Genomic DNA, 22,538 nt, shown 5'->3' on the forward strand with positions numbered 1-22,538 from the left:
ATAATATAGATATATGCCGAAGGATCGCTACTATTTTTAAAGTTTTAATTATATAATCGTCTCGTTTATTTTATAAACTAATAAAGCGATATAGTTAATAGGGCTTATATATATATAATTAAATAACCGAACTCGTATTAATTTTCTAAAAAAACTCTATAACTAAGGGTAATACTCTTATTATAAATATTTATAGGTCTTTTTTATATACGAGCTTAGATATAAGTCTTAATACCTTATAAATCTCGCTTTAAAACTCTTTATAAATAAATATAGCCTTCTATAACTAACTAATTTAATAAGATCTCTTATTATATATAAAGCTAAGATAATTAAAGAGGTTATAAAAAATAAAAACCTTATACTTAGTAACTCTAATAGCTTAAGGGGTACGACTTATAATAATAGCGTTCTTTTTTAATATAAAATAATAATAAAGGTTATTAAATAGCGTATAGCTTACGAAGTAGCCCGGGCGTAAAATAATATCGTATTTAAAGTACTTAATATATTTAAAAAGTCTTATATTTAAAAAGATCTATCTTAGTTTATTAAATATAGTTACGGTACTTAATTTATATTATAAGATAATAAGAATAGGGTATATTTTAATTTATTACCCCTCTTACTTATATTAATAAAAAGGGCTAATACTAAAGACTATATTACGGCGCTATTAATTAAAAAGGGAGATATAAAAGACTTTATTAAGACCCTACCGGTTTTTAGGGCTTGTACGGACGATGTAATAATAGAGCAGGCCCTAAAGTCTAGACTTGAATATAAAAATAATCTAAATACTTTAGTTTTATTATTTATATCTATTTTTTTAATATATCTTAAAGTTATATATTACTATAAAAATGGGTACGAGGGTAGGACGGTTTATATAGTTAAGTTTAATAATATAAGTTTAGTATCTTTTTTATTTATAAGGCATAATATAACGCCCCGCGAGAGGTATATTAATAATATAGAACTTACTTATAGTCCTAGCTTAAAGATATTAATAAGAGAACTATACTTAAAAATATACGTATACGGGTTTTCTTATTTACTTAAGTTATATAGAGATAGAAAAAGTCCGAATATAAAGTAAGAAAGATAGCGCTAATTAAATATTAATAAGTAAATACTTATTTATATCCTAGTCCTTTAGACCTAAGGCTTAAAATATAAACTTATTATACGGTCCCTTTTCTATTTTTACGAGCCTATTCTCGGCTACGTATTCCTTAATATTAATTAAAAAGCGCCGTAATAAGTTCTAAAACTACTATTATTAGTTCCCTAATATAAAAAAGCGGTTGTTTTTTATTTTACTAATCTTAGTTAGAATAATAACTAAGTCCTCCTCTTTTTTTATAAAAACGGCCTTTATAACGCACCGCTATTCGCACTTTATATTAAATACGAGCTATTTAAAAATATTAATAATATAGCCGTTTTTTTTATACAGGTCTTACCTAATATTTAAGGTAACTTTAATTAGCTTATTATATTTTTCTAACTTAAAAAAGCTAAATTACGTAATAAATATATTAAAAATACGCCTCTTATTAAATAGCCTATTATACGACGTAATTAGCTCAATATTATTTTTTTCGTTTTTATTTAAAATATTAATAATAATTATATAGGGCAGGGCTATATTAGTCCTTAAGGCGGGTTTAAAGTTAAGTTTATAGTTTTATATCCTATTTATTAATAATAAGACGTTAAGTAGCTCGTTTTAGAGCTATTATAATAGCGGTACTAAAATCGAGTTATAAATTAATTTAGAATAGAACTTTATAATTATATAAGAGAACTTATTTACGTATATTAGGTATAGTAAACTTAGTTATAAATAATATAAATAAGAGTATATAAAAGACTATAAGCTACCGATACCTATATATATAATTTCCGGATATAGTTTTTACATACGGCCGCTATAAAGCCTAGCTCTCAGAGCGCTCTCTAAACTTAAAAAATATAAGCTAGGACCCTAGTTTATTTAATAATAGATTTAGTCCTCTAATTAAAATAGAGTAAGTTTAGGATAAAACCCTATACGCCCTTATAAACGCTAGTATATAACGCCTTATTATTTAGTAGCTTATAATACTTATACTTAGTTATTTTATTTTTATAAGCTTATAGAAATGAACTCGTTAGCTAACTTTTATAGCCCCTAAGGCGCATTCGGCTAGTTAAGCCGTAAAATAAACTATTAGTATTAGGCTTAATAAATAAGTTTATTATTAAAATATTTACTATTACTCTCTCGCTCCGTTACGTAATTCTATTTTACGATATTTATTCTCTACTTCCTCCCTTATTAAGTAAATTATATTTACTTATTCTTTAGCTTTAGTAAAAGTTCTTAATATATTCTATATATAATATCGTAACTACTTAATTTAATTATTAAATATATTTATATAGATACTAAAGGCGCTTATTTATTATACTATCTCGTTAGTTAAGTTAAGTATACAGTACTTCAATATAATACTACTAAGCTTACCCCTTAGTTTATAAAGTCTACTTAGCTTAAATAAAAAGGCTTAAAGATATATATATAAATATCTAAGCGGGCTTTAAGCGAACCTCTAAATTGCTAAAAGAATACTTTATAAATCGTTATAATATATATACTTTTATTATATTAAAATATAATACTAAAACTCCGAGCCGGGATATAGGGAGGAATTCGTATATATTATTTAGACTAAGCCGAGAATAGGCTCGTAAAAATAGAAAAGGGACCGTATAATAAGTTTATATTTTAAGCCTTAGGTCTAAAGGACTAGGATATAAATAAGTATTTACTTATTAATATTTAATTAGCGCTATCTTTCTTACTTTATATTCGGACTTTTTCTATCTCTATATAACTTAAGTAAATAAGAAAACCCGTATACGTATATTTTTAAGTATAGTTCTCTTATTAATATCTTTAAGCTAGGACTATAAGTAAGTTCTATACTATTAATATACCTCTCGCGGGGCGTTATATTATGCCTTATAAAAAAAAAAAATACTAAACTTATATTATTAAACTTAACTATATAAACCGTCCTACCCTCGTACCCATTTTTATAGTAATATATAACTTTAAGATATATTAAAAAAATAGATATAAATAATAAAACTAAAGTATTTAGATTATTTTTATATTTAAGTCTAGACTTTAGGGCCTGCTCTATTATTATATCGTCCGTATAAGCCCTAAAAACCGGTAGGGTCTTAATAAAGTCTTTTATATCTCCCTTTTTAATTAATAGCGCCGTAATATAGTCTTTAGTATTAGCCCTTTTTATTAATATAAGTAAGAGGGGTAATAAATTAAAGTATACCCTATTCTTATTATCCTATAATATAAATTAAGTACTATAACTATATTTAATAAACTAAAATAGATCTTTTTAAATATAAGACTTTTTAAATATATTAAGTACTTTAAATACGATATTATTTTACGCCCGGGCTACTTCGTAAGCTATACGCTATTTAATAACCTTTATTATTATTTTATATTAAAAAAGAACGCTATTATTATAAGTCATACCCCTTAAGCTATTAGAGTTACTAAGTATAAGGTTTTTATTTTTTATAACCTCTTTAATTATCTTAGCTTTATATATAATAAGAGATCTTATTAAATTAGTTAGTTATAGAAGGCTATATTTATTTATAAAGAGTTTTAAAGCGAGATTTATAAAGTATTAAGACTTATATCTAAGCTCGTATATAAAAAAGACCTATAAATATTTATAATAAGAGTATTACCCTTAGTTATAGAGTTTTTTTAGAAAATTAATACGAGTTCGGTTATTTAATTATATATATATAAGCCCTATTAACTATATCGCTTTATTAGTTTATAAAATAAACGAGACGATTATATAATTAAAACTTTAAAAATAGTAGCGATCCTTTGGCATATATCTATATTATAGTTTTAGTTTATAAACTTACTAATGCTCTACTTAGTATATATATATAAAACTTCTTTATATACTAAGGCTTCTAAAATCGGTCTTTACTATATACTAAACTATATAATAAGTAGTCTATTTTTATCTCTAACTAGATAATACTAGCTATATAGGGTAGTAATATAGCCCGTAACTCGGATAATAAATACCCTTATAATAAAGAGTAAGAGCGTACTAACGGATACTCTTTAAATATAAATAAAAAACTCCTTTTACTTATTATTACTTCGTAATGCTAATCTTAAAAGTGCTTTAGGCTAAAGCTTTATGTTATAAAACGTTATAATAAAGTAGTCTAGCGGCTTAGTCCTAGGCCGCATAGGGAGTATATATAATATAATACTAATATATATATTTCTTATATTATTAATCCGTATAATAAAGGGCTTTATCCTTTAGTTATCGTTATTTATAATAAGCCGAGCGAAAATAATAATAATACGAGCTATATTAGCTAGTAGCGAGGATAGTAATATAGCTTTAGCTACGCTTATATTTAATATATTTAGGGTAAAAGACCTATCGGCTTTTATCGTTATAATTATTTCTAAATTACGAGCGTCGAGGCTATAGCCGACTTTTATTAATATAAATTCTTTATAAATTTTAAAAGCGAGAAGTTCCTTAAGGGTAGCTATAAAGTTAGGTCGCTTATATAAGAATTTAGTAATCGTTTTAATATATAAGTTAAAATAAATCGTTACGATAATAAAAGCTATTATATCTTAAGAAAAAATAGTTAATAAGTAGTAATTAAATATAATTAATATACGATAGATATAAAAAAGAACGTATAATTAAAATAGAAATCCTAAAACCTTAGGGTTAGCTTAGTAATATTATTAACTATAAGGCCTAAGTAATATTAATATAATAAAGTTTAGTTATATAATATATATATTATCGACGTATACCTCGGTTTAAATAAAAAGCCTTAGCTCGTTTATAATATAATAAAATATTTATAACTAATAGCTCGTAATAACTATCCCTTCTTATATCCTAGACTTCGTTAATTAAAAACGACGTATCGAAGTTTATAATAAAGGAGCTAATATTTAAAATAATATTAAAAAAAAAGGCATAACGTAGCTAGGGACTAGCTTAATAATAAGGATACGTGCGAAAGGAAACTTAAAAAAATAACTTAATTTTAAGTCTAGTAGCGGTTATTTTAAGTATTTTTATATTCTACGAAATAAACTCGCTTTTTATATTAGTTACTCACTATTTAGCCCTCGTTAATTATTATAATCTTATTATTTAAACAAGGAGGGTATAGTATACGTTATAAAACGGTCCTTATTACGTTAGTTTATAAATTTAACTTTAGCTTATTAGCTTATATACCACTCTATACCTAAATTAAAATAGTAGTTATACTAAGTATAGAGTAACTATTAGCTCTATTTTTAAATACGGCCAAAAAGTAACCGCAAGATCCTATTTTTATTTTATCTCGATTTACTTATAGTTATAGCTCGCCTTTATTATATAATATATATTATATATATATTTTAAAACTAGTTTAAAAGCTATAAAAAATAGTATAGGCCGTAATATATATATTATCTCTATTCTTCTCCTATTTTTTTACTACGACTAGTATTTACCCTAGTACTCTAGCCTATAACGCTAACTATAAGTATTATAAGATCCGTTAAATACTATTATAAACTTTAATAGCTAGCTACGGATTAGCTACGAGCCGTTATAGAGTATACTATTTGAGGTTATATAGGCCCTAAGTAAGAACTTATTTTATAATTAAAAATCCTTAAAATAGCCGCAAATATATAGCAAATAATACTATTATTAATTAATTAAGAGGGAGAGGGCCGCATTATTACTAATTAAGCTATATCTTCTTTATTATAGGCGTCTAATAATATAGCTTTAATACGTAGTAGTTACGGGAAGAAAGTATAGTAATAATAAGCTCTATATACCTAGCTATTAAGTAAGGATAATCCGCTATATAAAAATACGACCGTTTACTTACGATAGTAGTAGCCGACGCACTTTCTATAATAAATTTATAAAAGTAGAACGCATAACGCTATTATTAGGAGTTAGTAAAACTAAGAATAGGTTTTCCGTTATCGTTTATACAGTATATCCCTATTATAAGCTTCCTTAGTTAATTAAGAACAAAAGATCTAAAACCTAAATAAGAATACGATATTTCTTATATTATATAATTAAATATAATCTAGTATTAAATAGTACTATATATTATATTATGTTCTGGGGCCCCTCCTATTATAAGGTCTTCGGATAGACGCATTTTAACTATTTCCTATAGTATAGTATTAATTATATATTACTTCCTCTTAGTAATATACTTTATCTTTTTAAACTTAACGTATATAAGCTGCGCCGAAAGTTAGCCTTACTATATATATATTACTATAATTAATAATAAGAGAATAATAACTATAAAAGCCGGTTATAAATACTTTTAAATAGCTCTTAGATACGTACTATTACTCGCACTATATCTAATAATCCCGACCCCACATTTTACTTATAAATAAGTCGCTACAGCCATTACCAGAGGTTTATAGGGGTCTATTATAGCAACTTTTAGCTTCTTAAATATTATTAATATTTATAAAAGAGGAAGTAATATATATATATTACTATATATAGTATAGAATTTAATACTTATTTATACTACGCCAAGCTAAGATACTAGCTTACCTAGTCTTATAACTACTTTTATAATATTATTTAAGCTAATACTATTATAACTAATACCGTTTTTATAGTTACGTATTAAAAGTTAATTAATAAGTTACTAATTAAGACTATATATATAGACTTAAGGCACGCAGTAAGTAAAAATATACCCGCCATTATACTAGATCTACCTTTTTAAATACTATTATAAGGCCCTTTTTTATTCCTAAGTATACTCTTCTTAGCCTTAAAATAGGAAGTTTATAAGCTAACTAGTTTACGAATAGTAAATTTAAAATAAGGACGGCGACTCGATATAATAATAGTTAAAGTAAAGTACTATAAGTAACCTTAATTAATACTTAAAAAAACTAAATAAAAGTCGTTAGTTCTATTAATATAATTATTCTAAACGTTAAAAGTTAGGGTAGCTTATTAAAAAAGTAAAGTAAATAATTATATTTAAAGAATATTTTATTATTAAATAGTCCCGTTAAATATAAGTATTAGATCGGGCCCTATTTAAAAAAAGTATAGATCCTTAATATACGCCCTACCCCGGGCTAGAAACTATTTACTAAGCCTCTTCCGTTTCTTATATTTTTTATTAATTTCTAACTTTTAATCTCTATTTATTAATCTAGATCTAGTACCCCGGTTACTTTATATTTTTATTACTTAGTCTAGACCTAGTCTAAACCTTAATTATTAAAAGCTAACTACTAGCCGTTTATTTATTTAAAAGCCGTAAGTATAATATTTTTTATTAACCCCTATTATAACGCTTACTAAGTAATTATTTAAAAAATAGAAATATTTATTTTTTTAAAAAGTAAATAATAAGGCCTTAATATTATTATATAACGAATAAACCTCCCTTATTTTAAATTATAAACTTAGAGTAAATAAGACGAGGTCGATATAAATATAAATAGGGAGGTCTCTTTTTAATTAAATTTAGGAGTTTTCTTAGTAAATTAAGTTTCTAGCCCTACCCTATTACTAAGATACTATTAACCGTATATTAATATTATTATATAATAATATTATTAATAAACTTTTAATAATACTAAGTAACGGTTTTTTTATATTTCCTTTATATCTCATTAATAATTATTTTAACGTTACTAAGTAGCGGTTCTATATCTCTTTCATATCCTATTAAATAAATATTCTTAACGTTACTAAGTATCGGTTCTACGTTTTTTTTATATCCCGTTCATAATTATTTTAACGTTATTAGGTAGCGGTTCTATATCTATTTCCTTTATATCCTATCGAATAGACATTCTTAACGTTACTAGGTAGCGGTTTTATATTCTATATCTCTTTTATATCCCGTCGAACGAATATTCTCGATATTACTAAATAGCGGTTCTATATCTCTTTTATATCCCGTCGAATATATATTCTTAACGTTACTAAGTATCGGTTCTATATTTCCTTTATATCCCGTTAAATAGATATTCTTAACGTTACTAAGTAGCGGTTTTATATTCTATATCTCCTTTATATCCCGTTAATAATCGTTCTTAATATTACCGGGCATCGGTTCTATATCTCCTTTATATCCCGTTAAATATATATTCTCGACGTTACTGGGTATCGGTTCTATATTTCCTTTATTTTCCATTAATAATTAATTTAATAATATTATTAAAATACTTTTTTTCGAGCGATATAAGCGGCGAAATTCGGACTCTATAACCTCTTCGTAGTACTACTTAGGAACCTATCCTTATTAATAATAGAGCTAATATAAAAACGTAACTTTATATAATAGATTATAATAGCGCGCGAGTACTTAGGATAGTAAATATCGCTTACTAAATATTAAGTAATTACTTAGTTAAGCTCTAGTAGCTTATAAATTTCTTTTATAATTAGAAATAGGACGATACTCGCTATTTTTAATATATAATTATACCTTCGAAGCTCCTATATTTAGTTCCTATTTATAACGATACTATCTTATCGTAATAGCTATTACTATAGGTTCTTATATAATAATTAAAAACCCCCTTTAAGGCTACTCTCGTATATATATAGCCCTATAGTACTATTAATAATAAGGAATTTCGGTTATAAACGACTAAAAGTGCGTATCGTTAGTTAAGTAGTAGCTTATAAGTATTATATTAAGCTCGTATTAAGATACTTACGTAGTTATAATAGAAATTTAGATTTATTATATACTAAATACTAGCTAGATTAGCATAGCTAGCTACTAGGGCGTTAAAGGAGCTAAGGGTAATATAATAAAGGTTATATAGCATAGCTCGCTAGTTTATCCTTTCTATCCTCGTAGTATTGATAAGAACTAGCCGTTTACGCTACGCTTTATAGCTTAACGGATATTAATAAATTTAAAAAGCTTTTAGAAATATTTAAAATAGGAGAAATAGTATAAATAGGGATTATAAACGTAGTAGTTAGTACGAGCTCGCTTTAATAAGCGGGCGGATTTAGAAAAGCTACGAAGTAAATTTAATATTAAAATCTAAATACAGTTATAGCTATATTATACTCGTATTATACAGTTTTATAATATATTTAAAAATATATAATTAGATCTAAGGGACTAATGCGGACCTAAAGGCTTAGGATAATTAATTATAACCGTTAAGCTAGTTTCTTACTAACGGATTATTAAGTAAAATACCGTAGTTTCTCTAACGGGCATGCCCGCCCGCTCTAATAATTTCGATACCCAACTACTTTTAAATAATAAATAGTTATACTCTAAGCCTATACTCTAAGCCCAATTTTAACTTATAATAGGACTTTGCCCGACCCTATTAAGGGCGTTTATAAACTATCCGGGTACGTCCCTTACGTTAAAAACACCCTAGGAGCTTCTTAGAATGCTCCCTATCTATACTACTATATTTAATAATAATAATTATATATATATATTTACGAATATAGTAAAGGGAGTTTAGAGGGAGTTTAGAGGGAGCCCGATATAGCGGATAGAAGTAGCTATAGGTATTACTAAGTAAAATAATACGTATTACTAATCTCTCTACCCGCAAGGAACATTTAATTAGAAAACGTAAGCATAAGTAATCGTAGTTAGGACTAGTTAATAATAATAGCTATACCTAAATTATAAAACCTACGTATTTATAAAATATATAAGCCCGTAAGTAAACCCCGCCTTATTTATCCTAATATCCGCTACTAAAAGATTTAATACGTAATAGATTTTTATTTATTAATTTTCGATATATTTAAATTAATAATTAAATAGCTCTATTATATACGCTATAATAAGGAGACCGAGCTTACTTCAACTAACGACTTTAAAAACGCGGGTATAATTAAGATCGGGCATAACTTATATTACTACTTTATATATATTAATATAACGGGCTATTTAAAAATACTAAGGGCTACTAAGCTATTAAAATATATTAAATAAAGAGCGGATTATTAGCGTTATATATAAGTCGTCGTCCGTAGCCCCCGACCCGAGACGGGGTATAAGAAGGCGGTATTATTTTAAATAATTAGTTAAAGCGCGCTACTTTATAGTGCTAAAAGCCTAAGAAGCATAACTTCGAAACTAATACTATTTAATTCTTAACGGCTATATCTTAATCGCTTCGGTAACACCTTTTTTAAGAGCCTTTTTTAAAGCGTATTTATATACTTATAAACTTATTTAATCGCCCCTTAGTACGAGAGAGATTATATTTAAAAAATACTATTATAATACTATAGTCCTAGTATAAGGCCTACTCTTTAATAATAAAGATCTATTTAATATAGTACTTAACGGGGGCTAATAAATAATAAAAATAAGTCTTATTACTTATAGTCTTATTATAATAAACCTTTTTATTTATCTTAATTAAGTACTTAATACGGTAGTAATTATTATAAGCGGGAGGCGAGCCGTATATATAGAGATATTTATTATAAAACTTATTATAGTTTTACTTTTTATAATCTAAATAAGCCTAGGTACGTTAGTTATAAAGTCGGCGCTACTACGTATTATAAATTTACTATCTCTTATTTTAAAATATTACTAGACTACCCGTTCTATACTTTATTTCTAACCGCGCTATTAAAGAGATTATATATACTAATATCCTATATATCCCCTAATATATCGACCTCCCTAGTACTATTAATAATAATATTAATAAGTATTTCTTATTTTATAATACGTCCGCTCGTACCCTAAAGGGCCGGACTATTAAGTAAACGTTAGTAAAGCTACTTTTTAATATTAATATTTTTAGTTACTTATAGATTCTTACTATAACTAATTAGTAAAGTATTAGTATAAAGAGTACTATTACCGTCGTTATTATTATTCTAAGGGGTATTTATCTCCGTAATAGCGTCGAGATTAATATTATTAATTCTTATTACCGCTTTTTTATAAATAGAGACGTTATTTATTTTTATATCCTATAGGGGGTAATAGTACGTTTGCGCGCGCTACGGGCCGTATTATTAATTATTACTAAGCGATTTATTTAGAATCTAAGTAAATTAGTACGGTTACGTATTAGCGTTTACTTATTATCCTTAAGGGTAGTTTTTTATTACTATTTATAAATATATTTACGTTAAGGACGTCTTAGCTTTTTAGTACGTAAATAGCCCCGTTAAGCTACCGATATATTAGGTTATAATAAATAATAACTAAAAATATATTAGTAAATTTACTTAATTAAAGCGCCTTGCCCTATATATTAATATTAGACTTTCGGACCTTATTTTTTACCTTTTTTTCTCGGGCCTTAATTTTAGTTTTTAATAATAAACCGCTAGTTATTATCGCTCCGATTTAGTATTATTTCTTAGAAAACGTTTATATTACTAAGTTTACTAAGGCTTTAGTAAAGTTTTTTTAGGACGGTAACGTAGTAGCGTTTATATATATAAATTAAAAATTAGTATAAAGCGGTCTCTAAATTTATTAATATTTATATTTTTACTTAATTTAATAAGATAATTTCTTTTAGTATTATAATAGTTAGAAATAGCTTTTAAGTACTATTCCGGAACTACTACTTCGCTTTTATTCCTTATTACTTTACTTAAAGCGGTTCTTAATCTAAAGCCCGATCTAGTCCTAAGTTTAATATAGATTTAATAAAAAATAGCTTATTAGAGTTCAATTCGCCCTAGCCCTATATTAATTAATTATAAATAACCCCCCCCCCCTATTTATAATTTTAATTATTTATTATAGCCTAGGCCGAGCTACTTCTAAGCTAAAAACAATACCCTATAGTACCTACGTATATAATACTTAAGGATTAGTTTAGATAGTTAAAAAATAAATTTACTAAGTTCCGTTAGCTATTATTATATAGTATTATAAGTCTAGGGTGTGTTTTATATTCTTAGAGGCTAGAGTAGTATATTTTAATTATATTTTAAATATACTTAATAATTTCGTTATTTTAATTATTATACTTTTTAACGGGCCCGTTTTATTATTTTCTTAGTTACGCTTACTATTCTTATAACTATTCTTACTAAGCCTATTTCTAAGTCTAGTACCTCTATTAAAAATAACCTCCCTTTATTTAGATATTTTTTTATTATATATACTTTACGTTCGTAGCTTTTTTATATTATAACTATATTTTAGCTTATTATTTTCTTTTATAGTATAGTTAATACTCTATATATTACTATACGTATTTTAAAAAGGAAGATTAGAAGCTCGAGATATTATTAATACGTATAATTTAGCTATAACGAGCTAGTATCGAACGTAAGAACTTTAAATTAGCGAGGTTTAGAATTAGCGAGGTTTAGGATTATTAAAATAGTATAATTCTATATTAGCTAGTATAGGATTCCCTAAAAGGAAGAGAATATTATACTATAATTAGCTATAGTTAAATTCTTATTAATAACAACTCTTTACTTCTTAAAGTAGATTAAGGTTTATTATTATATACTAATAGCTTTAGCTATTATTAAGAGATACTCCGCGAGGGTAATAAACGACTTAATTAGTATTTATTATAATTTAAGTATTTTAATAGGTTTTTAATAATAGTCGTTATTCTAAACGATTATGCAGTATAAGTTACGCTATCCCTTAAATAGTTAAAAATAAGCTAAAATTATAAAATAAAGTACTATAAGAATATAAAATAATAAGTAATTATTTCCTAAAATAAGGACGTCGACTTCTAATAAAGCCGCGGTTTACGAATTATAAAATAGCTTAATTAATAAATAGGTTAATTATTTAAGCATAGTATACGAAGCTAGCACTATATATACTTTAGTTATCCCTAATCGTACCTCGTAAAGTCGACGAACTAATAAACTTTATACTTATATACTATTAGTAAGCTAGTATAATAAAATAAGCGGGGCTTCTTTATATAAGCATATTTACTCTAAGCTAAGTATTAAGGTATCCGTAGGCCGTTTATTTCCTAGGGCTTAGACCCGGTTTTAAATAGGGAGCGAATATACTAAGGATTCTAAGCGATCCTTAATATATATATCTTACCCTTTAGATTAGGGCCGTTTATTATATTATTAAAATAGTATTATTATAATTATAAAAGAACGGTATATAATACTTAATATATACGATACCCTAGATATTACTATATAATACTTACTTTTTAAAAATACTTACCTCTTTAGGATACTTATATCTTAATATAGTACTAACTCTTATATTACTATTTAGCCTTAGCTATATATATTAATTAGTTATTATATCTAAAGGAGATACGTTCCTAGCTTAGTCCTTAAAAAACGGATATTCTACTTTTTTTAATAAATATTTAAAAATAGCTAGCCCCCGCGGCCCTATACCTTTTTTAGGTTTAATAAGTAAACTAGGGTCCTTACTAGGATTATAAGGTACTAAAGGATTCAGGCGGACCCTCGTTTACGGATTTATTTCCTTTTTTATTATTATAAGCTAACGAAAACTTTATAAAGGGCGCTTATGCCCCTACTTCGACCTAATAGTACGGTAATAATATAAAACCTTATTATTTATAAGTCCTAAACCCCTATATAATTAGGAAACGTCGTTAACGATATTTTATTTATATTTTATATATACGAATTATAAAAAAAGCGGGTTATAAGAGAGTATAAGGGGGAAAAAAAGAAATTACTTATATTATAACACCCGACCCTATTAGATTTAATATACTAATTAATTAAATAAAGAAACCGGACGATTTATTTAAAAATAGGTATATACCCGGCCTAATATTTATATAAAAACGCCGTATCTTAGTTTAATATATATAAACTAAAGTACCTAGAGCTAGACGTATATTATTATTATAATCGTTAACTCGATCCCGCAATTCTATTCTAGGGCGTCGTTAGGGCGGTAGTAGCTTTTATTATTATAATAAGACCGTTTACTTTTTAATTTACGTTATTTACCTTTCGTACTATATTAGTCCCCTATACTAAGAAAATAGAATAGATCTATTTATAACTATTTAATTATTTTAAGCTACCTCGCGTCTTTCTTTTTTATATTATTAATAGCGGTGTTAATTACTATAATAGTATAATCTAGCTAATTAATAACTTATTATAAAACCCCTATTAAAGACGGGGGGCTAGATATATTAGCTTCTTATTTACTTTATACTAAGTTAAAGTCTTTAGGTAGTTATATATACCTTAGTTTAAACCTCGTACTAGTTATAGTTCTACGAAATAGTAAAATCGTCTAGACTTATTAACGCCTAGTCTACTTATAGTTTTAAGAGGTCTATTTCTTATCAGCTTTAGATTTTATAAAAAGGCCCTCTATACTATTATAAAGCCCGGACCGCTTATATCGTTAAGTTAACTTTATAATACCGAACCGGATTTTATTATATTTATTATAAACGTTATAATTAACTAAGTCGCTAAGGCCGTTACTAAGGGGGAAATATAATATTAATTTAAATAAAAAAGATCGAGGGTATTTAAAATAACGGGCGATTATTTATAATAATAAAAAACTAGTATATATATTATAAGTAAGTTCTATATTATTACGGTAACGCTTTTATTTTTAATATAGTACGACGCGCTAGTAGCGTTATACTATAATTACGTTTTAAAATATAAAACCCGACCTCGAGCGTACCCGTTATATTTATTACTAATTTATTAAGACCGTTTAATTATTTAATTATAAAAGGGAACTATGCTTTAGCGTCCTAAGCGATTATCGTTAGAACGAAGTAATATATTTTACCCTTTCCCTTAGTTTATATATCGTACTAAATTACTAATAAAGTATACGTATTATTAACTCGGAGCTAAAGTATATATAATTAATAAATTAGCTAATAAAAAATAGCCTAAGCTTATTTAGTATTAGTACGGGCCTAGCGTATTTATAGCTACTATATAAACCTTATTTATTATTAAGCTAGCCCCGTTTTATTACGCTAAGATTAAACTACGTATATAAAAAAGCTATAGTAAAAAAGTAAAAGACGTCGGGGCCCGAGTTAAAAAGGCGTCCTAATATAATTAATTTTTATAATCGCTCTAATATAAATATAAAGTAGGGCGTTAATCTTATTAAATAACCTAAACGTCGTATCCTTTTTATAATATAAGCTTATATTTATAAAATCCATAATAGCCTATATATATCGTCGCCTTCTTATTAAGGGCGGGTATTAGTTAGTTAGTATGTGCGTACGTAATACTACTACCCCTAAGCTTAATAAAAAAAGTAAAAATAAGTATTATACCTAGCGGTACTAAGTAAGGATAGACGGCCTTAAAATAAAAAAATAAAGAATTAAATTTTATATTACTAAATAAACTACTTCGAATAGAATAAGTAAAGTAAAGTATTTCGAGAGCTTTTAATATTTTCGTTATCCCGTCTCGTATTAAAAATAAAACATCTCTCCCCATTACGGACTCCTAGCTCTAAGAATACTTAACTAAGCTAGGATAACCCTTATTATTATAGAAATTAACGTATTATAAATAAGTAAACTATTAATAGCGTATTTATAATATCGGGGTCCCGCGTCCTTAGGCCGTTAATAAGGTAAATAGACCCGACTTAGTATTAATTAACATAAAAATAATACGCCTTTAATAAGGCTTTAGGGATAGTACTTAGTAAAGAATACCGCTAAGTAAGTAGTATATATTTATATTATAATTTAATATAAAATAACTAAAAATAGGTAGTACTAAGTTTATATTTTAAATAGGATATATTATTTATTTACTATATAGTCTAAGTAATTATAAAGTTATTTATTTAGACGTTATTTATAAATAAAAATCGTTTAGGCTTAAGTTTATATTTCTTTATAAAAAGCCTTTATTATATTATAACTAAGGGATAATACTTTTTATAAAATTTAAAAAAAGATAATAGAGCTAATAATAATTATAAGTAAAGCGAAGTTTTCTTATTTTTATAGCTTATATACTTATTTATATTAGACTTTAGTTTTATAATAGAAACCGTATTTAAACTAGGATTTTAGAGTAGGGGGAGGGGGGATAAAAGGGGGGGGAAAAGAACTAAAAAAAGAAAATACGTATAACTAATACTATACTATATCTTATACTTAACTAAGACCTAAGTATAATTAATAGCCCGCTCGGGATACGTAATAAGTAGACTATTTAAGCCGGTCGTTTTCTTACCTCGTCCTTAATAACGTCTTTTAAAAATAAAAAAGCTATTAATTAAATTAAGTATTAAGAAGCTATTACTATCCTATTTAAAAAACTAATTATTTTAATAATAATAAATACTTTAGAGGCCTAGTACCCGTTACCTATAGCCCCGATTAATATTTTTAGGGAAGACGACGGTAAACTACTCCTTTATAGTTTTTTATAATAAGTAAAGATTATTATAAAAGTATATAATAAAATTAATTTATTTTATAATATAGGGTATATTATAGCGGGGCTAGTTACTTAAGTAGCGGGGTTAGCGTAGTCCGCATAGGGCCGTTTTATAAGTTAAAAAGTTTACAAAAAGCCGGTCCGGGCTATAGTTTTTAATAATTATTATATTTAGTAAGCTATATTAGTAGTATAAGGTCGCTATTATAAGAGAAGAACGGCTTTAATAACTATAAGCCGCTAGGGGCACGGGCCTTTAAATAGTAAAAAAGGGTATAGTAGAGAAGGGTATAATAAAAAAGGGCGTTATAGAGAAGGGCGTTATAAATATATAAAAGCCTTTAAAAGATTTAATAATATAAGAACGGTAGATTATAAAAGTTAACTATATATATATATAAAAAAGAGGTTTAATTTGCATAAATATAAGAAACTAGTCTAACGACGTTTATTAAAGAAAAATAGCTAGTATAGAAGTAGTTCTAAACCGAAATTTTAATACGTACGCTTTTATATAGCTTTTTATAATAAAATAAAAACCTCCCCCCTTTTTAGCTCGTAAGTAATATCTTTTATTATATATAACGGAGTAGGTGCCTTTATTAGTTTAAATAGAGAGAAAGAAGTGGTTATTACCCTCTAGCTATAATAGTAATTTATTAACGGCGTTAGTTTCTAAGGATTATTAACGATATTCTTATCCTTAATATAACGCTAAACGCTACTAGGGGTTAGAGAGTATATTTAAAAGCGTATAAAAGCTATTATAAAAGTGCGTTAAGTAAAATACTTAGTATTACGTCTCTTATAAATATTACTTATACTTATACGATCCGTATAATAAAATAGTAATAGGCTATATCTTTTTTATTCTACTTACGTATAATATTAATAGGGTAAGGCGGATTAATAAAATACTATAAATATATAAGCCCGGACGTAACACCCTCTACCCGCCTACTCTACCCCGCTAGTTCTCTATAGCTAAACCAAACGTAATTAAGGCCGACGATAAGTTAGGCCGTTAAACTCGCTTAATTTAGCTAATTATAGTCTAGTTTAGAAGATTTTATAAAGTAGGCTATCATAAGGATCGAGAATAGCACGGGCTAGTCGCTATAATAAGAGCCTATCGATCGGGGTTCTTAGAAACCGGGGTTAATAAGGGTAACGTATAGAAGTTCCTTAACTACTATATTATCTTTACCTACGCTTTTTAATTTAGTCTCGAGCTATTATTATAATAAGTAATACGTTTATTAATTTTATAGCGGCCGAGTCTTTTTTTTAGTATTTTATTTACGTTCTTTAGAAATATTATTATCAATCTAAACTAATAGAGAAATAGTCTAATATTATTAGTTTAGCGAGCTATTAAAAGTGGATTTAAGTGCGCTATAAACCTAGTTACTAAAGTCTAGCTCTAGAGCTAGACGCCCTTAGACTAATTATCGAGCTTCGTAATCGTTTTCGCACTTATCCCTAGACGGCAAGATTACCGCTATAAACAGTTCCTCGAGTCGTGGGCTATGATACTAAGTCTAGTCGGAAGTTTTCCCCTGCCGAACCAAGCTCGCTCATTTCGCACGCACTCCGCTGCTCTGACACGTCCGAGGCCGTATGCCTCATAATGCGTTCAAGAACCATGTCCAACATTGCGGCGATGTTGGTTCAACGTGCCGTACTTTGCTTCCAACATGGCAGCGTAGTGCCTGCATGCATACCTCGAGATATGTTGGAGACGTGCAAGCTATCAGGAAACAGACACGATCCTCTCGATTTGGCCGAGTGGAAAACGACTGCACGGCGATTACGATCTACAAATCCGTCGTTCCGCTTCGGCGACAGGGGGTAACCGCGAGACCACCAGAACTAGAGCAAGACCGGAACATCGCTTAGGCCACCGATGACACGACCAACAGTCTTTTATCTCTACTGAGCGCGATGATTATCACCCGACTGCGAACGCAAAGACGAGGAGCCATGCCGTCCCATCACTCGGCTTGTGCCAACGGCGAACATGGGCTGGACGAGTCCAGGTCTATTGCGACTCGATGACTATAAATGCCATTGCGCTGTCTGACGTTTTCGACCATCACCTCGTTCATCGGCACTCACCTGCACTCATTGCTGCCGTCGAGACTTCTCTTGCACTTTCAGTTCTCTGCTTCAGACGGGCATGTCCCAGCTACCGGCCCAGCCATCGTGTAGGCCACCGGGTCACTTGTCACATGAAATCAACCTTGCCTATCAACAACCCACTGCCGCAGGCTCTTCGAAGTCAGCTAAGGTCTCGTCAGAGTCTGCCCAGCGTGGCTCTCAATATCTCCGCAATAGCTCAGCAAGCATGAATGCTCAGTCCGCCGTTACAGGTCTGCGACAATCGCCTGCATCACCTGACGCAATTGACGTTGATAGCCTACTGGCTCAGCTGGATCACTCAACAACAGAGTCGTCCTCGATGCATGCAATAGGAACCCAACTCAGCTCCAGCTTAGGACAGGCCGAAAATAGCTCTCTCGAAAGTCGCACGCTGTCTAGCGTACAGCCAGATTTGCCCATGTAGGCATAGTTCCAAACGGTGTATCAAAGTACTAATCATAAATAGGCAAAGAATTGTAGAACAATTAGAGCGGCTGAAGAAGAGCCTCCGCAGACTCAAAAAGGCCGAAGAATCCCAACGAGAAACAGTTGGCGCCACGAACAACCAGTGAGTTACCTTGACTCCACTGCAGGCATGTAGCACAATTTCTTACGGTATTAGACTCGGGCGTATCAACGAGGATGTGAAAAAAATCAAGACGTCTATAGACTCGTTGATACCGCCACTCTCATACGCTGGGAATAGTTTCGGGGACGGAACCCAATGATGGCCGACAATCTCGGTCCGAAGCTCTTAAAGGGATAGCACTCTACTTTCGCCAATTCAAAACGTTAGGCAACATGATAGATGGGAAGTCACCTTGGGTACTCGGCTCCTCCACGATGTGCCGCACGTCAGCCGGTTCCGGCGCCTTGATCTCTTCGACTACTCGACATCGCGGCATCTACCATTACGATGATGTGACTGCCTCATCTTACGACGGCCGTCGGTTGGTCAGGCCATGTCGCAGCGAACCCTTCGGGCCTGATGAGCGTCACAATGCCTCCAATGCCTTATTACGACCGACCTGAGATTTCCAATATCCTTCAAGAAGTTCGTTATCAGCGTCCTGTAGACAAAATCGATCATCTGTTGCTTCCTCTTTCCAAGACACTTCGTCTCTCTGAACTTGGCCCACACAGATTGTGCTCAAAGTCGTTCTTGCTGTGTACCAACCACCATGGTCAGCATCAGGAGATCATGGCCACTGTAGAAGCCGATTATGTATATCTTCAAGTAGCTCTTGATTGCACGCTGCCACTCGCACTATCGTTTGCCATCCTAGCCCCACATTTGTGATTGCGAACCAGTCGCTGCCGCCGTTACCAGAGGTCTGCGGAAGCCCATTACAGCAGTTTGACGCTTCACAAACACTGAGAATATTCGCGAGAGGGGAAGCGACATGTGCAAAATACTGTGGCTGCTTGGGATCCCGCGCAGGCTGGGGAGATCTAACCCAGATGACCTCTAAGTAGATCCTGCTGCCGAGCCCTCTCGTATCAGATATCATGTCGAAACCTTGTCATAACTCTCGATCTACCATGGCCTCCTCCCGGCCGCCCTCCAGGAAACCCCAATAGGCAAACAAACTCGGCGCACGATGTTCCTGTACGTTGATCTCCGGCTTCCAGCTCTCTACTCCTCTCTCACAGCGGATTTTCATTTCGATACGGGTGTCGCAGCTTTGATCGTAGCGATGCTCGGGGATTGTGATTACAGATACGGTTTGCCAGCCGGTCGCGACGGCCATTGCTGCGACTCAAATCTCGAGCCTATACGTCATTGTGCTGATCGAGAATCTGATTTCGACATAACTGACCTCCGCATTTTGGAATGTGCATAGCGGCCATCGGAACCACTGGAGCATGTGTCAGCATTTTCGGTAGCTGGCTAATTGAGAGCCGCTTCTTAGCTGTCGAGGAGGCCAGCAAGACGCATCGTTTTGACGATGTTTGCCACGGGTAAGGGTACAGCTATGTGCAAAAAGCATGTCCTGTTGGATTAAACTCTCTTGATTGTCTGAGCGCACGGACGCCTTTAGACAGTGCGATTTCTGGTGGTCTCGCACATAGTACTGGCAAGGGATCCGAACCGATTACTCCAGAAATGGCTTACGCCAGGAACGGATGAACACCGTGGCCTCTTCGTTGAGTCATGACTACCATATTTGACTAAGATGATATATACTGTATCGTTCGGACAGAGAGCCAATTCAGTATGAAAGACAGTTGGACGGTCAATAAGCACCGAATGCCTCTCTGGAGGTAAGCAGAAATGTACCTTATCGTCGGCCGCACTGTAAATAAATGCTCCACTATGTCTTCACTAAGCCGACGACTTGACGAGACTTATGTCGACGTATCGTAATTGCATTACCGTCTGAAATCCGCGCGAAGCTGCGGCTAGTTCTGGCTTACACTTATATATCAAAGTTTTCTTAAGTGCCCCTGGCCCGTGCACCCAGACTGCAATGGTTGCAAGGAGGATATTGAAAGTGCATATAGCTGTATGTATAGAAGGAAGGCCTTTTCGCGGACTCCTGTATATAACTTGACGGACCGAGAAAGGGGTGATTAATGCTCGATTTATATATTTGAAGAATTATTCGACGTTATTAAGTTAATCGTTATTAAGAAGCTCCGAAACGCGCTACGTAGTACTAGTACGATCTACTGCGTAATAACTTTATATATATCCTAATATAATAAATCGCGAGCTAGATTTAATATTTATTACTATTACGAGGGAGGTTATAATAATAAGTAACGAGGATCTACTATTATAAAGGGTACGAAAACTATTTATAAAAGTCTAACTAAACTAGACTCCTTAAGAAATAATTAATAATATAACTAATAGAGCGACGGAGACTCTTAGTATTAGTTAGTAAATAGTAATTACATAAGCCGTAAGTTTAGCTAAAGAACGCGCGAAACTTATAAAGGATAACGATAAGGAACTGCTCTTAACGATAAATAAGTAGGTTAAAGAGTTATATATAATAGTTAAGATTATATTAAATACGTAAAAAAAGTTAAAAATATAAAATAAGAACGTCGAGGTAGAGCTTTGTATAGTTATTATAAAGCTAGAAATAGTTAAGAGCGAACTATAGTTTATTAAAAGAGAGCTATAAGTAATAAAAGAATATATAAAAAACGAAAGTACTAAGACGAATAAGAACTTTAAAGTAATTATAGTAGTAGCTACGACGTAGAATAGTTTAAATATATTATATATAAACATCGCGCAAAGTAACTTAAGTAAATAAAATTACGACTTATAAATAGTTATACTAAGTAACGTAACGTTACTAAGCCGTAGCGACCCCTTATTTTATATAATTAATATATTAAAAGTTAATAAAATAAGTAATAAGCTTAACGTAAGTCGGATCCGGGCTACGGTAGAAAAAGAGATGCGTATTATAAATAAATAGGGTAACTAGCGTTATTAAGTTATTATAATAGACTTAAGGAATACGAATAGGATTTAAATTATTTATTATAACGATACTAAATATAAGCTTATTAAGTAAATCGTAAAAAAGAGCTTCGGTCCTAGTATATAAGTATTATAGGACGAACTCTACCCCGTAAAGATCGATAACGTAAAGAGAATTAAGGTATTAAATAAAAAGGTTAATATTAAAGCTAAAGTAATAAAAGTACTTAGCTAAGAAAACGAGACTACTATTACTAAGATATCTTAGCTAAGTAAAAGAAATATACTTAAAGTATATAAGTTTATAATTATATTCGGGACTAAGGTTAGTAATATATATAAACTAATTACTAAGGGCTTTTTTTATACTAAAAGAGAGTCCAGTACGACGATAGTATTTAAGTAACGGCTACGTTTTTAATAAT

At 29.9% G+C, this 22,538-nt stretch overlaps 4 protein-coding genes across 4 annotated transcripts; 2 read left to right on the top strand and 2 right to left on the bottom strand.

The window, feature by feature from the left end:
* Positions 1-4,381: 4,381 nt before the first annotated feature.
* Positions 4,382-4,711, bottom strand: CLUP02_02895 (uncharacterized protein; the record flags this gene model as incomplete). The annotated part of the gene is made up of 1 exon (XM_049281923.1): positions 4,382-4,711. A coding segment is annotated over one exon (330 nt), but the record flags the coding sequence as incomplete, so codon positions are not given.
* Positions 4,712-9,921: 5,210 nt separating this feature from the next.
* Positions 9,922-10,092, top strand: CLUP02_02896 (uncharacterized protein; the record flags this gene model as incomplete). Its single annotated transcript, XM_049281924.1, has 1 exon — positions 9,922-10,092. A coding segment is annotated over one exon (171 nt), but the record flags the coding sequence as incomplete, so codon positions are not given.
* An 8,064-nt stretch (positions 10,093-18,156) lies between these two features.
* Positions 18,157-19,396, top strand: CLUP02_02897 (uncharacterized protein; the record flags this gene model as incomplete). The annotated part of the gene is made up of 6 exons (XM_049281925.1): positions 18,157-18,191; positions 18,257-18,377; positions 18,449-18,603; positions 18,687-19,088; positions 19,183-19,236; positions 19,270-19,396. 6 exons carry the CDS (start codon positions 18,157-18,159, stop codon positions 19,394-19,396), a joined length of 894 nt encoding a protein of 297 aa, XP_049139068.1.
* Positions 19,397-19,438: 42 nt separating this feature from the next.
* On the bottom strand, positions 19,439-20,834 carry CLUP02_02898 (uncharacterized protein; the record flags this gene model as incomplete). The annotated part of the gene is made up of 9 exons (XM_049281926.1): positions 19,439-19,573; positions 19,608-19,653; positions 19,697-19,797; positions 19,846-19,935; positions 19,961-20,110; positions 20,210-20,421; positions 20,489-20,642; positions 20,703-20,730; positions 20,785-20,834. The coding sequence occupies 9 exons, from the start codon at positions 20,832-20,834 to the stop codon at positions 19,439-19,441; spliced, it is 966 nt and encodes a 321-aa protein (XP_049139069.1).
* Between the last annotated feature and the right edge of the window lie 1,704 nt (positions 20,835-22,538).

The sequence above is a fragment of the Colletotrichum lupini genome, chromosome 2 (genome assembly GCF_023278565.1).
Source record: "Colletotrichum lupini chromosome 2, complete sequence".
NCBI classification, from domain to species: Eukaryota; Fungi; Ascomycota; class Sordariomycetes; order Glomerellales; family Glomerellaceae; genus Colletotrichum; species Colletotrichum lupini.